Source organism: Micromesistius poutassou (assembly GCF_964030765.1).
Source record: "Micromesistius poutassou genome assembly, chromosome: 6".
NCBI classification, from domain to species: domain Eukaryota; kingdom Metazoa; phylum Chordata; class Actinopteri; order Gadiformes; family Gadidae; genus Micromesistius; species Micromesistius poutassou.
This window is the reverse complement of record NC_140276.1, coordinates 3614627-3631108: the sequence shown is the minus strand read 5'-3', so window position 1 is coordinate 3631108 and position 16482 is coordinate 3614627. Positions and strand designations below refer to the sequence as shown.

The following is a 16482-nucleotide window of genomic DNA, read 5'->3' as shown; positions in this document are numbered from 1 at the left end:
TGAGCACTGGGCTGATCGATAGTGGTGGGAGGAGGGTGGGGGTCGTGACGTCATCCACGCGGCGTGCATGAGGCACGTCCCTATTGGTGGAGAGCAGCGAGCGCAAGGCCCACCTAGTGATCATTCCGAGACTGCTCTCCTTTCGACGAGATTTTTGAATCGAGTGTGCAATTGTAACTGCAAAGGGGACCAATCGAAAGCTGTTATTAGGTAAGAAATCATGATCGCATGCCTTTATTTTTAAGTAGGTTTCAAACTGCATCGCCCCGTTGAGGTGTCATGCGTCGTCGTGATGAAAAAAATAAAAAGGTTTAATCGTGCCTGAAATAAGATCGACATTAAAACGCTGCGATGCCCCACACGTTACACATGGTGTGAATTCAGATTGCTGCATGTTGTGTATTATATCATATTACATGCTTATTATTATAACATGAAGTATAGGCGATATTTTGACAGGTAAATCACGGATGTGTTGAAATAAAATATGGAATCACATATTGCATGTTGTATGTAGTAATTGCAGACGAACAGGCATACTATATGAGACTGTATTAAGTATTTTATCTGGGGGAAAAAAATAAAACAAATTAAAATATGAACATGGGATTCGGCCATAGAATACATCTGTGTGTAATATAATAGTTTCATTTATTTCCTATCGCTGGTGTGCATCACTGTAGGCTCCATATTCTCCCATCCCCCAGCAATATTGTCGAGCTCTTGTAGATTCCCCTCTATAATATATAGTATCTATGGTCCATTAAGGCCTATGTGCCATCTTGGAGAGCCATCGTGTGTCTGTCATTGAGAGCAGCATTACACGCGAGCAATAATTAATGAGATGCGTTGACAATCAACCATTTTATTGAAATCTCTTTTGAATAATCTCGTTGAATATTTCATGCGCTGGCAAAGATGAGTTAAAAACGGGGGGCTGGAAGCGTGACTCCAAAGCGGGTTTCACTACAAGTCCCCGAGCGTCACGGTTGAATTGCATGTATTACAACTCGCCATAGGAGGCGTTGTTTCCTCCACCGTGATAACCTATGGCCTAGTCACACACAGGTCTAAACCTCTCACTATGGACTCGTCAGAGGACAATCCACGTCGAGCACTGACATTGTGGCAGATGTGGACATCCAGAAAAAGCTACCAACTGTCTGTGGTAGGCTGAAATAATAATAATAAAGGACCGTCGTTTCTCCACAGAAACACTGCCAAGATGGATGTATTTATGAAGGGTTTGTCTAAAGCTAAGGAGGGGATGGCTGTGGCCGCAGAGAAGACCAAAGAAGGCGTAGCTGTTGCAGCTGAGAAGACCAAAGAAGGAGTCATGTTTGTAGGTAAGATGGAGTCCAAGCCATAATTTGACATCTTCAGATGATCAGTTTAAGGGTGGAGATGACCAATCAGCATTGAGATTGTTTGACGGTTTTTTTAAGATTCTAAATGACTACAGGTCTATAGGGGTTCTGATTCTTGATTGACTGCCGGTGTATGTAAAAAATGTTTATAGCTGTGGTTTGATCATGTATTGTAATCTAAGATATGTAATTTAACAACCCCTTAAATTGGTGAGATTATTTTCTACAGTCTCTTTGAGACCTGTATGGTATCAGATTACACATTATGCTGCAGAAGAGACCTGACACTATCATTTTACTCAGTCAATAGGTGGTGTGTCATTCAGCCACAGTTAGCCGTTCAGCGGCTCAATTCATCAATATGTGGGCTAGGCATGGAGGTCAAAATACTAGGCTGTTTTTAGAGCATCATGATGATAATGACCATATATGTAACTGATAGATAGGAATAACAGATGTGTGCATATATCCAATCAACTGAGGATGTGTAGGAGTCACATATGTGGTAGGTGGTGTACATCACGTCCATTTTTCTTAACCTTCATCTCGTCTCTCTCCCTCGCTCTCTCTCTCGCTTGCTCTCTTTCCGTCTCTTGCTCTATCTCTGTCTCTATCTCTCTCTCTCCACCCTCTCTCCCTCTCTTTCTCTCCCTCTATCTGTGTCTCTCTCTCTCCCCCTTCTCTCCCTCTCTTTCTGTCTCTCTCTCTCTCTGTCTCTCTCTTCCCCTTCTCTCCCCCTCTTTTTGTCTCTCCCTCTCTTTCCGTCTCTCTCTCTCTGTCTCTTTCACTCTCTCTCTCTCTCTCTCTCTTTCTCTCTCTCTCTCTCTCTCTGGGGAGAAGCAGTGAGGAAGGGAGGCAACAGAAGGTGTTGGTGGTGGTGGTGGGGGGGGGGGGGGGGACGGGACAGTGAGACACAGGGCTTGTGTGAGGAGGCAGCCTCTCTCCCAGTGTGTCAGTGAGCTGGGCAGCAGCAACAGATCGGGACGCTGAGACCCCAGCGGCCCCTAGGTCTCCCACAGATCGGAGATTAGGATGCGTCCATTCTGGCACCAGTCTACGCCAGCAGTGCTGCACATTAACCAAGAGACAGCTGCTAAACAGCAAGCAGTCCCCTCCGACGGGAGGCTCGTGGGCCCTTCTTCAGTGTTACTGCACTAAATGTTTTGGGTGGAATTGCAATATTTATACTATTTACTATTCACTATTTAGTCAATTATCCAAGGCCAGTGATTATGTATTGTTCACTGTGTATCATTAAGGTTGTTAGGCATAAATCCTTAAAACAAAGAACAAGTGATATCGTGTTTAAAATGCATGCAAGGGTAGGCGGCGGTGCACTTAGACGTTTCGTTTGTAGTTCTGGCCCATTAGCATTGAGTCACCAAGCCTTTTCAACGCACTCCTTTCCATCCTAACGCACATCTCTGAACAAGAGCATAGAAATATACACACACACACACACACACACAGGCACGCACACACAATGTATTTTCCATTGTGTGCGGCCGTGCTATCTATGATTGGTGTTCATTTCAACGCCGTCTAATTCCGTCCCAGCGGTCTCGGGAGGAACCTGGTGTCTTAGATCACCATCCTCCGTCGCCGCCCCGCCGATCACAGCCATGACCAGGCACGTCAAGCGTGTGTCACCATGTGACTCTGCCCCTCACTTCCACCCTGGCAGGATCCCATCCAGGTCTCCCCCTGCCTTTAAGAGGTCCAGGTCGGGGGGGAGGGGAGTGAGAGGGGTGTTGGGGTGGGGTGGGGTGGGGTGGGGTGGGGTGGGGTGGGGGGGGGGGCGATATCTGGAACATATCTCTGGCTCTCTGCCTTCTCCTGCTTGTGGAGCCTGCCACCACTGCCCTAGAAAAGGTCTGTGCGATTGCACTTGAAGGTCTGTCTGTGGAGGAGGGGCGGGGGCCACGCCATAGGCCTGCTTCTCCACCTACACACACACACACACGCACACACACATATACATAAACACCGCCACCACCATCACCGCTTTCCTCTCCCATCACCACCAACACCACGACAATATCTCCTCTGTACTGTCACCCTCGGGAGGGGGGAGGCAGAAGGGTGGAGGTGGTGCTAGTGGGGGGGGGGGATTAATACCCTACACTCGGTAGCTGACGTGAAGAAACAGCTACAACAGATGCAGGGTGATGCTCCTTCGGTCTCCCACTCCGAGCTACCATTCAGAATACAGTCCCGTTTAAAAATGAATGAAGGAGGTTGATGCCTCAGTGACGTCCTGTCTAGCGACAAAGGAATTTCCCCGTCTGGGTTTGGTGCATTTTTTGTCTTATCTAATCTCCTCTTATTTCAAAGTCAGCCCATTCAATGTTTTTTTTTTTGTCAGTGTTGGCAGAATTGTGCTTTGTATTGTTCCGAGGTTCAAAGTCTCACCATCAAACTCACTTCATATGTTTAAACCTTTCATTCACAGCCTCAGAGTCGCGTTGCGGCGCATTAAAGTAGAACAATAAAACAGAACATTAAAGTAGAACAATTCAATCTCACATTAAACGAGGGACATGGCTATCACATTTACCTTACCCTATTTATATCCCACGCCGATACTGTGGGAGTAGAGCTACATATTGACACTCTGGGCCACTGATCTACCGGCTACGAGCCTTGTGTGTGTGTGTGTGTGTGTGTAGTGAGCTTCAGCACTCCCCAGAGGGTAACACAAAGCACAGTATTCCTGTACGCCCGAGTCCTCTTTGAAGCTGGTTATAATGAAGAGGCAATCCTCCTGTCACAACCTTGTGGAGGAGAAGTTATGGGTGAGATCGCTCCATGCTATGGAGGAGAAAGAGGAGGAGGAGGAGGAGGAGGTGGGGGTTGTGTAATCAGGGCCAGCGGGGCCTTGCGTGGCGTGCTCAAGGAGTACACTAGTGGTGGTACATCTGACATGAGTGAGATTGGTGCGAAGGTCAAGGAGTGGCAGAGAGAGAGGGAGAGGGAGGGCATCAAAGTGGATATGCGCTCACCAGCTAAACGGAAGACAAAACTCTCCCCTCGCCGCACGGTGACACGCAGGTCCCCTTTATGCAGCAGCAGCAGCCAGATCGCTTTCCATTGTGTCCCGGGATCATTGACAACGTGACAGCCATCCCCCAGAATTGCAGAGTGTAGAGCGAGGATCAATAGCAGGGGAATGAGAACTGTCTTCTCTTGAGGCGACAGACACAGTCACTTCTCCGTGAGGATGGGAAGCAGTCTGAAGAAGTCTGAAATTGACGCCTGACTCGTGAGCTAGCAGAATACTGTCAGAGTGTCGGAGCCGTTATGAAGCAGTGAACCTGAGATTAATAGCCCCAACATCACAATGAAATAACCTTGGTATGAGATATGCTCTGAGCAGCCTGGTAGGTGCTATTGAGCTATGGGCATGCAGTCCGTCTTCTCATCTCAGGCTATGCATCGTGCAGGCATGTTTTTTGCTATTTATTTTGCTCATGTGTTTGTTTATTTGTTTATTTCAGGTTCCAAGGCTAAAGACGGCGTTGGCTCAGGTGAGTTATCTGCTGACCACACCCCATCTGACATCCTATCTGTGTAGGAGTCTCTGTAAACACATTTAGATACTAGTTCCTCATTAAATCGAAAGAAGAAGCCACGCGTGAGTCAATCCTCATTTATGTGTGTGTGTGTGTGTGTGTGTGTGTGTGTCTGTGTGTGTGTCTGTGTGTGTGTCTGTGTGTGTGTGGACGTGCGTGTGTGTCCATCCAGTGGCCGAGAGGACCCATGGAGCGATGGGCAACATCGCTGCAGCCACTGGCCTGGTGAAGAAGGATGAGTTCCCCACAGACATGAACGTACGTAAACGATCCCTCCTGGGTTCGCCCCTCTGTTTATTCACACCAGAGCCACAGTGAACGCCAATGAGGCTGAATGCAACTCTCGGGACAAGATACCGCAAAGGGTGCTTATGACAGTAAGGGGAACCAGTAAGTGAGAGGAAGGATAGCTAATAGACGCTAGAAATACATGCTAAAACCTATAATCAATACGGATAGAGAGGAGCAGCTGGCCAGAAGGTGTCCATGTCTTGGTGACTTGAAATGACCTGCCCATGGAGTCCTACTGAACAAGGATCTGTCCTCTGTCCTATAACAACACGTCTATTATTACCGCCTGCTAATCAATGTCTACCAGTCTCTCTTTACCCCCTCGTGACACAATAGAATCCGCCGGGATCTGGTGGCAGAGAAACTGGAGAGAGGCACGGCCAGCCGGGTTAGAGGGTGAAAGGTTTTAATTATAGATTAACAAGCGTCCAACTTTAATATCGGCCCACTTGGTCTCTGTGGGTAGAGGGCAGGACACTAAGCCCATAATCAGCCGCTGTTGTAAAGCTAATAACTGAACTCAGAGACCAACCGCCATGTGTTGGAGCCGTTGGGTAATTTCTCCTCTCACTCCTCGCTCCCACCCGCTGACTAAAGCCTGACTAAAGAGTTTGTTGACGACAGCGGCGGGACTCCCTCCATCATCGCACCGCCAAACCCCGATAAACCCTCCGGCAGACTTAGACCCTCCCCCCCGGACACAGTAATCTAGTAAATCTCTGGCACCCGGACTAATAGGCTTGGTTAAGGGCCTTGCTGTTGAAGAACAAGTGCTTTTCTTCTCCCCCATGTTTTCTGCCGCTTGTTCTTCAGTGAAATTCAATTAGAACCTATATATTATCAAGATTTGGCGCCAATGTTCATTTCACATTGGGATACATTTTTTTACAGACAAACAGACCCAATTGAATTGTCACAAGCAAGAGGGAATAAGGCCAGTCTCACACTGGAGCCTTAGAAATAATAATACAATGAATGTATTTTTCAGATGATACCCTCATAATATACCATATATAATATATTATATGATTATATAATATATTATATTTAATCTGATATTCCATCAAAATGATCCCTGTGGTCACTTGCATTTGTTGCAGTGGGCAGAAATGCTGCCCATGCTGCGTTTGACACACAAGACTGCGCCGTGCCTTCCTGACCTAATTGACGTGATTAGAGGAGGGTTTAAAAATAAATGTGGGCCAAACTAACTAGCCTTGTTAGAAAGGGACCGTAGTAGCAGGTGCTGTGAATGATCTGAGCAACGTCTGCACAGTAACCCTCTTAGTAAGAGATACTTGGAGATTAACGTAGTTGTTTTGACATCGTAAATATCTCAGTCTGTAGACAAGTTTTTATCTGAATACAATTCGATGGGATGATTTCAATATGTCTGCTTTAGTATCTATAATAGTGTATCTGTCATACTGGCTCGGTCTGAATGAGAGTGTATCATATATGCATATTGTATGTGTTGAATGCAAATTAACTATGTGGAAACGCATGCATCGTGACTAAAACAACTCCCCCCATATCCCTCTCTCTCTACATAGAAACCTCTCATTCTCTCTCCCATTCTGGCTCGGCCTGTATTATATCTCTTGAATTGCCAATTAATGTGGATGACTGCATACCGATTAAATGTTAAAAATATCTACCCTCTCTCCATCCTCTCCTCCTCTCTCTTTCCTATTTCTCTCTACTCATCTCTTTCTCTCCCCTCTCTCTTCATCTCGTGCATGTCTCTCGCCCCTGTGCTCCTCTGCTCCTTCTGTCTGTCCAGCCTGAGGAGTACGGCCAGGAGGCTACAGAGGGCCAGGAGGGGATGCTAGAGCCAGAAGGACAGACGTATGACGAGAGCCAGCAGGTAAGCGATGACCGCACAGGAAACCACAAGGGGTCGGTCCTCCGGTATCTATCTATACCCTGCTCCAGTGGAAGTGCTTCAAAGCATCACTTGGATATCGATGTGCTTCACAGTAGTAGTGATGCGGAGGGTATTAGCTGGGAAGGAAATGGCTTTGAATGATGCTTTCAGTGGGGGTGTATGGTGGATTGGAGACAGACAAGAGAGCGAGAGATACACACACAGACAGGGAGGGGCAGAGAGAGAGAGGGAGGTAGGATATAGCGATGGAGAGAGAGAGAAAGGCGGGTGGTAGAGAAAGACAGAGAAAGGAAAAGGGAGAGAGAGACAGAGATAGAATGAAAGAGAAAGAGAGAGAGGAGTGAGAGGGGGTGAAGATAGAGTGAGACTGAAGGGGAGAAACCCGGAGTCAGAGAAAGAGACAGATATAGAGACTGACCAAGCAACAGAGAGAAAGAGAGATAGAGAGGCACAGAGATGGACAGAGTGACATAGAGGAAGAGAGAGAGAGATGGACAGAGTGAGAGAGAGAGAGAGACAGACAGATGGACAGAGTGACAGAGAGAGAGATGGACATTGTCACAGAGCAAAAGAGAGAGAGAGACAGACAGATGAACAGAGCAACAGAGAGAAAGAGAGAGAGACAGACAGATTTACAGTGACAAAGAGAGAGAGAGAGAGAGAACCAGATGGACAGAGCGACAGAGAGAAATAGAGATAGACGGACAGTGTGAGAGAGAGCGAGAGAGAGAGAGGGCTCGGCTCAGCTCCAAGTGATGCTTTTATGTGAGAACGGAGAGCTATGTTAATATTCACCAACTCGACGTGGTTACTTAGTGTGGATTCAGTGTTTTATCGCCACTCCTCTGTATTTTCCCTCCACTTGCTCTCCTGCCTCTGAGCTCCTGCAAATACAGACATTGAGGTTTGTAATCAACACACATAAACTGAGAGAGAGAGAGAGTGAAGCGTATTTTTATTTCTACTTCAGTTTATGTTTTCTATAAATAGATGGATCAGAGATCTGACTTAGTAAGCAGAGTGCCCTTTCAAGCCCTGCAAGCCATGGTGCTCGTATAGTGGGCGTTGTGGGTGTGTCTGCACGTGTGTGTTGAGGGAACATGTGACCAGAGTAGAGGCAGATTGATGCTAGAACGTGCTTCCTCCCGAACCATGAGGATTTGACTCAACCCCTGCCATCACATCGAAGAAAAAAATAAATCCACGTGATTTATCTGAATCAATAGCAAGCGTTAAAGGGCAGAGGTGTGATGCAGCAGGAAGGTATAATCTTTTGAGTGGTTCATGGTTTTAATTGTATTTTTATTGTATTAATCTGCCATTAGAGCGAGTGAGGTTATTTTCAGAAAATGTTAAGAAAACAAAATCACGTTAATGTGATATAACATGGCGTCAATAGCACGGGATGAATTGCATATTTCTCCCAGGCTGAAGCGTGAATCGCGGTGTCCTCCATCCACGAAACCCTCTCCCCCCTCCAGCCCCACTGCCTCATCTTCTGCATCTCTTCCCCTCCCCCAGCAGACCCTTTGAAAATACCAGCAGTGTGTGTGTGTGTGTGTGTGTGTGTGTGTGTGTTCAGTCAGGCTGAGGGGTGTGGTGGTGACGCGTAGCACCCAGTGCATTGTGGGTACAGGTCCTACCGTCAGGGTCTCGTGCATTGCTGTAAATATGGAGTCTGCTGGCTGAGCCCATCCGTTGCCACGGGGTACTAGTCCTGTGACTCTGGCCTAGTAGGCTACTGCTAGACGGTGGGGGCACCAGTGGGACATACAGAAACCCCTCTGAGTGGAACCCATGACCTAGATGTGTCGAAGGAATGACACGGACACACCAAGGGCTTTTTTATTGCTCTGTTTTTTTCGATCATGTGCTGAGGAAATGGAGTAGGGCTGTGAGGAGGAAGCCTGTTCGGCATAGCAATAGTGAGGAAAAATGTGCTCACGACACGTCCTTGAAAGTGGTGCGAGCTTTTGCTGCCCTCTACAGGTTATCAGGTGGAAGTGCACCAGCAGAATGAATGACGTCTTTATTTATCGTGGAGGGATTTCTGGCTAATGAATACATTTGATCTGACCTACGTTGTTTTATTATATTATATCATATAGTTGTTTTCTCAATATATTTTGTTCACAATTTATTAAGTATAGGCCTATTTGTTGCCTGTGTGCCTTCCTTCTCTTAGTTCTGTTTCTGTGTTTCCCGCAGGACTATGAACCAGAAGCATAAAGCCATCCCCTGAACGCCACCAACACAACCAGCAGCACAATTACATTTCTGACAATAAAACGGACACACGCCGACTACATGTCCAAACAATAATAATACCCTCCATTGCAAAAAAAAAACGACCGAAAATTAAAAAAAATCGGTGCATTCCCTCAGAACAACAGTTCTTCCTTCGAGACCAATCTTTTATTATTCGATATTGTAAATGTCATGTTACTCATGTGATGTGTTGGGTGTAGGTATTTATTGAGACGTAGGACTGCCCCGCCGCACTCATTTCCTTGACTCCCTCCCAATGAAATGAGTCCGGCACTGGGGCTTGTGACTCTGTACTCGTGCGTATCTGTATTTAGAAACATGTGCAATAGATGTATTCCTCAGCTTCCGACCGACGGGAGTTGAAAAGATTAACAATAAATTAAGTCTATTTGCAAGCAGATAGGATTGCATCGATATCCTCTCTAAGTGTGTTTAAACTGCCTGTTTGTGGGTTTTCTCTTTTGCATTGATTTGAAAAAGTTATTTATTTAAAAGTTTTTTGAAGTAAGAGTTTTATACATTGTATCTTTATAGTTACTCGTGAATCATTCCAGTTAGTTATCTGTTAGAAATGGAAAAACGATACATATTTGTGTGTGTGCGTGTGGGTGTGTTTGTTTGTGTGTTCTGAAGATTTTAAAGTCAATCTGTAATGTCTGGAGATCATCACGGTTATCATAACAATATGTGCTTTAAAATACAGGACGTGTCAATATAACGATGTATGTGTCAAGCCAGACAAACAAATCCTCTGTAAATAAAAAAAGAGAAAAAAATCAACCACTTGTTGAGTGCTGCTTAAAATCACAATTATCATTTGCCCAAGGGCTTCCATGCAACTCCTTTTTTCCATAAAAGTTGACCATTAAAGCAAAATAAGTGAACACAAACATTTCATTGAAATAGCTTTAAAATATAAACCAAAATATATAACCAACTTTATGCACAAATCCAAGTTACCTCCTTATTAAAACACGACGGTGCCGTTTAAGCATCGTGTTAGCAAATCTTTTATCTTGTTTTCATGCAGTTGGAGTTTGTGCCTTGCTTGGTGACGATCAAAACATTAGAATCTGCTGAGTTGGCGAGGGGAGGCTGTGGCCCGCGGCAGGGAGCTGCCATACTTGGGATGCCAGGCTAATCGCTCCCCTTTGGTCGTCCCTTTGTTCCGGTAATCCGGAGCCCTCAGAATTCGCCCAGACCGGGTGTCATCAGGCCCATAGAGCAGGGGAGGGAGGGGGTATTAAACCGGCCCGTCCCTCCATCTCCTCTTTAGACCAATTTTTTGCCGCCAGACCACAGCTGGGCAACCGGAGACGACTGGAAAGGATCAACTATGGCCTCCTTTAAGAAGTCTTTCGAGGGCCTAAAAAGCACCAGTCAATCCGCAGCAAAAGGAGTTACAGATTCAGCAGGTACAGTGCTGTAAAGTGATGAGCCGTCATAATTTAGTGTTGTTATTATTATTATCAATATCATCATTATTAGTAGTAGTTGCGGTAGTAGTAGTAGTAGTAGCATGATGCACATCACTGCATAATGCCCTGGCTGAATGAATTAGCAGGAAAACAGTTGAAACAATCCAAACACCCAAAACATTCATTTTGAACAGAAAATCGTTGAAGTTATGGAGGGAGAGAGAATTATGATTATTCTTTTTCTTTTACTTTTGTATTTCCAGTCCAGGCAGCTCAGGCAGCTGTGCAGCAGGTGGAGCAGTCCACCAAGGATACAACCGACATAGGTACAGCAGACACGCACACACACAGGAACACACATCATCCATGTTCTCTGACAGAGAGGAGACATTGTTTGGTTATCATAGCTGACTTTGGTTGTAGCTCCATTCTTGATGGGTGAAACAAGCAGCAGTCAAATATATGTTTTTTTTTTACCCTTTTTCTTTCTTTGGAAGACATTTTTTGACGAGGTAACAGCATAATGAAAGATTACAGTATAATGGCTGAAAATAAACGATTTATAATCAAATGAATGAACAAATAAACGACGGAGGTGTATGGATTCCATTTAGATGTGAGTGACGCTGAATTGGTGTGTCTGGATGTGATAATCTAATGCTTTGACTTTTCTTGAAGCTGCACAAGAGGCCAGCAAACAGGCTCAGGAGACCATCGGGAGAGCAGCAGACAAAGCCTCAGACACCATCAAGGTCTTTGGACAGAAGCTGTAGACCAATTGAAACCCAGCTGTTTACGGATGAACGTCTTGTCTTGCCTTGAGTGTGTCAACAATGTTGAAAAGAAAATGCCGTCAAAGATAGATACATAGATAGATAGATAGATAGATAGATAGATAGATAGATAGGTAGATAGATAGATAGATAGATAGATAGATAGATAGATAGATAGACAGACAGACAGACAGACAGACAGACAGACAGACCGAAAGACAGATAGATAGATAGAGAGATAGATAGATAGATAGATAGATAGATAGATAGATAGATAGATAGATATAGTATTTTTGATCTCTTACTTTCTGCGCTTTGGCAATGTACATGTGCGTTTTTCATGCCAATAAAGCCCTTTGAATCCTGAACCTTGAAGTTAGATAGAGAGACACAAACAGACAAACGGACGGCATACACTATTACACATACTTTTGGTGTGTACCTCAATGGATCTAAATGAATAAAAAATGTGATCGAAAAACAAACGTCATCACCCATCCCCCTCTATCAGTAACAATAGTATCACTGGATAGATAGATAGCCTGGTGAACCAAACAACGCCCACAGAGTTGAACAGGGCGGGTGAATACATGCTCTCCCTGCTCTGTGGCGAGGGCTACTTATCAACCAATCAACATAGTCATTATCACCAGCACAATACCGAGTAGCGTGCCGCTGGCAGCCCGATGGCTCCTGATGAGAAAGTGATGAGAGCTGTTTACCTTGGCCCTGGCTGGCTCAAGTAACATCTCCACCCCATCCTCCCCCCCCCCCCCCCCCCCTTCCATCACACTACGAGTTGCTAGGCAACAGAACTCTGCCAGGGATTTGTTGGGCGTTTGAATTACTGGAGAGAATTCTGCTCTCAGTACACAGTGTCCTGGCCAAGGCGCGATTCAACATTATACCCGGTGGAGGAAAAGAGGACATATTCAATGGCCAAATGAATAAAAATATCAGCAACATAAGTCTGCTTTGTAGTAGTACCTCAATAGGCCTACTGAAGTGGTCCAACAATTATGAGTGAGAGGAGTGCAGTGTGTGTGCGCTTGTTTGTGCCTGTGCTCGTGTGTGCTTGTGTGTGTGTGTGTGTGTGTGTGTTTGTGAGGGGGCGGTATTGAAAAAAAATGTTTTTTTGAGGTCCGACGTGTGTGGGAGTAAGATATCTGCTAGCTCCTTCTGAGAGCGTCGATTTTCGTATACTTTCCCAGTGAGCTACATTATGACATCAACAACAAAAACATTGTTTCTTAGAGTCTTCATTTAAAATTATATACATATTATATACATATATATATATATGCATATATATATATATATATATATATCTATGCAAAACTGCATACATCTTTTCCAGAGTATTCTTGAGATTCCAAATTCATCAAATATCTTTGATAACTAATCAGGAAAGAGTATAGTCTATTAAATGAATGTCCTTCAATGTACTTACTTTTCACAGTGCAAACACTGTGAAAATATCTCACTGAAGTGGCAATACCCCCACATTTGATCCTTCTTTTAATTTATTTCAATAAAGTCAACTTGTGGAATTCACAGGTTAAACCCTGTGCACGCAGTCATCATTGTGTGATTATGGAAACCTGAACTTAATTACTGTAATTTGTCTATGATTGGATAGCAGAAGAGATATTTTGTCATTACATGACCACTCACTGCCAGAAACTCCACGGTGGTTTCCAGGGAAACAGGAAATCTGAAGGCTTCCATAGACACAGCCACAGCTAAAGCCAGAGGCTTGCCGAAGATAGATTATTCTAGAGACAAACCTGCAGTCGCTGCTATCAGGATGAACCATCTATCCCGATAGCCATGTGTCTTTTGTGAACACGAGGATTTGCAGATTACATCTTAAATCTTCTGGAGAAAAGAAAATGAAGAGACTAAAGCCTGGCTTCCATTGTTGAGGTATGTCCCTCACTCACTACTCTCTCTGCTGCACCTCGTTGTGTTGGGATTACTGCTCTTCTGATGTTAATACTCTTTATGAATTCCGGTGCATGCTTGTGATCTGGAACAACGGTGTCGTACGACCACATGTTGTGATGCACTGTGATGATTTAAAATGCGGAAAATGTCGTCACCATCTGAAGATCTGAGAAGCTAATAATTACGCAATTCTGGATTTAATTCAATCACAGAACCATACTGTACCATACCTAAAGCATAATGTTTATTTGTATATCTTATAAGAAGGTCTTATAATTAATCTAACACTTACATAACACCTGATGTCCGTATGAACAACGTGGCACATTAAACGTCAGAGATGTGTGCTCCTGACAGTCATGTGCATGAAAACAAACACGAGAGTCACCGTGGCCGTGCCTTGCAGGTCTCTGTCGGTCAGAGTTTGTGCAGGGGGGAGAGAATGGGCAGCCTGGAGGACGAGAGCGGGGGACCTGTGAAGGACTGTCAGCACCGCGACGGAGACACCGATGATGGAGAGCATCTGGGCGGAGCAGACGTTCTCAGTGCTGGCCCAGAGCCGTCTCCCACCAACACCGGCCAGTGCTCAGCCAGCCAAGAGGACCGCCAGCCAGAAGTCCAAAAAGTGAACATCCAAGAGGAGGAGCTGGAGAGCTCTGAAGCGGCTGTAGACCCCGCTGTCGCGGTAGACGGTGCAACTGTCGTCCTTCCCGCGGAGCCCCTGGCCGTCATGATCCCCGTTGCGGCCGACAGCTGCCCCCCGACTGAGAGCGTCCCACTGGAGGGTGACCCGCCCACAACAGATGACCCATCGACGGAAAATAAAGTGGTGGCCGCGTCTACCAGGTCAGCCACATCTTCCTCTTGTGGTCCGACCGACAGCGAAACCAGAAACCGGAAACCAAATACTCAGGAAGAACGGGCTGTGGCTGAAGCCCTCTCTGTAGACAATACCACAGGAAAGGAGGAACCTGAGCAGGGAGGAGGAGAAGCAGGGGGAGGAGGAGGAGGAGGAGGAGGAGGAGGAGGAGGAGCGGAGGTCCCTCCCATTCCACCGTCCCCTGCCCCTCCGGGGCAGCAACACATGCGCACCCAGGTGAGCCTGGAGGTGGTGCAGTGCCACTCGGTGGCCTGCAGCCCCATGACGCCACCCGGTGGCGGTCACGCGTTTGTGTTCCCGGAGGGAGTGCGGAGCAACGACGGCACGGCACAGACGGCTCACCGGGCGGAGTATCGCTCCGTTGCCACGGCGCCCATGACCCCGAGAACGCCCACCGCCTCGACCTTTCCGGACATGGCGAAGGGGGAGGAGTCGGGGCAGGTGAAGGGGGAAGTCAGGACGGGCGACGGGGGCTCAGAGGAGGGTCCGGCTCAGTTAGCCAGCTCACAAGTCACCGTCCAGCCACCAGGCAGGCCACAAACACACAGGATTCCGAGCATGGACCAGGACATTACAATCCTAGTGACGCAACATGACAACACGACGGAGTCGCTGGATGACGAGGACGAAGAGGTGGCCAAGGCATCCGTCAGTGTAGCTGTAGCCGGGCCAATCGCGAAGATAGAGGAGGATGAGGACCATAAGGCTGACGGGGAAGCCGTGGACACCGGGGAGGAGGTGGGAAAGGAACGTGTTGGGAGTCAGGTGTCCACAGCCAACAGTCACACGGAGGAGAAAAGTCTGACTGAACATGCGCCGAACAAACCCACAAGCAATCTTCAACAGAGCAAAATGCAAATCGAGGGCCCCTCCATCATTTTCCGTGACAAAGACCATCCAGTCCAAAAGAAGACATCAACGTCGACGATTGGGGAAACCAAAGAAGAAGAAGCAAGTCTAGGCGACAACTTCCCTGAAGGCGTCGCCAAAGGAGCGGGCACCCTGAAGATGCATGCGGTGCCCAGCTCCCCGGCCCCCTCCGGCTGCAGCAACATGTACACTCAGGTCAGTCTGGAGGTGGTGCAGTGTCGGTCTGCAGCTACCAGCCCCATGACACCTCCCCAGGGGGGCAACACCTTCATCTTCCCACCCTCTGGTGGGAGGTCTATCGCCACAGCACCGCAGGTAGAGTACCGTTCGATCGCCACGGCGCCCATGACGCCAAGAACGCCCCTGGCTCCCATAGGTTTTCCCACGAGTGCCGCCGCAGAGCCAGAGGTGCAGAAGATGCCTGAGGTGGACACGGACAAGGGGAAAGGCGAGAAGGCCAGGGAAACGGTGGCCGAAGTGCACGAGGAGGGTGGTTCATCGGTGGGGGACGGGACGGTCGAAATAGGAAAGGTGGAGGGTACTACGGGAGAAAAGGGAAAGGTGGAGGGTACTACGGGAGAAGAGGGAAAGGTGGAGGCTACATCGGGAGAAGAGGGAAAGGTGGAGGGTACATCAGGGGACAAGGAAAAGGTGGATGGTATGATCGGAAAAGAGGGAAGGGTGGAGGGTATGACAGAAAGAGAGGGAAAGGTAGATGGTATGACTGGAGAAGAGGGAAAGGTGGAGGTTAAATCGGGAGAAGAGGGAAAGGTGGAGGGTACATCGGGAGACAAGAGAAAGGTGGAGAATAGATCGGGAGAAGAGGGAAAGATGGAGTTTACATCGGGTGAAGAGGGAAAGGTGGATGGTACGATGGGAGAGGGAAAGGTTGGTGGTAGTACTGGAGACAAGGGAAAGGTGGAGGTTAAATTGGAAAGAGAGGGAAAGGTTGGAGAAAGGACGGGAGAGGCAAAGGTGGATGGTAGTACTGGAAGAGAGGCTAAGGCGGATGGTACGACTGAAAGAGAGGCTAAGGTGGATGGTACTACTGGAAGAGAGGGAAAGGTGGATGGTAGTACTGGCGGAGAGGGAAAGGTGGATGGTAGTACTGGAAGAGAGGGTAAGGTGGATGGTTCTACAGTAAGAGAGGCTAAGGTGGATGATAGTACTGGCGGAGAGGGAAAGGTGGATGGTAGTACTGGAAGAGA

General features: G+C 47.0%; 2 protein-coding genes across 2 annotated transcripts; both read left to right on the top strand.

Annotated features, from left to right (window-relative positions):
• Nucleotides 1–1225: 1225 nt before the first annotated feature.
• Nucleotides 1226–9347, top strand: sncb (synuclein, beta; the record flags this gene model as incomplete). The annotated part of the gene is made up of 5 exons (XM_084469048.1): nt 1226–1346; nt 4865–4894; nt 5112–5197; nt 7014–7097; nt 9327–9347. 5 exons carry the CDS (start codon nt 1226–1228, stop codon nt 9345–9347), a joined length of 342 nt encoding a protein of 113 aa, XP_084325174.1.
• Nucleotides 9348–10722: 1375 nt separating this feature from the next.
• On the top strand, nt 10723–11577 carry adirf (adipogenesis regulatory factor; the record flags this gene model as incomplete). Its single annotated transcript, XM_084469101.1, has 3 exons — nt 10723–10801; nt 11068–11130; nt 11483–11577. 3 exons carry the CDS (start codon nt 10723–10725, stop codon nt 11575–11577), a joined length of 237 nt encoding a protein of 78 aa, XP_084325227.1.
• Between the last annotated feature and the right edge of the window lie 4905 nt (nt 11578–16482).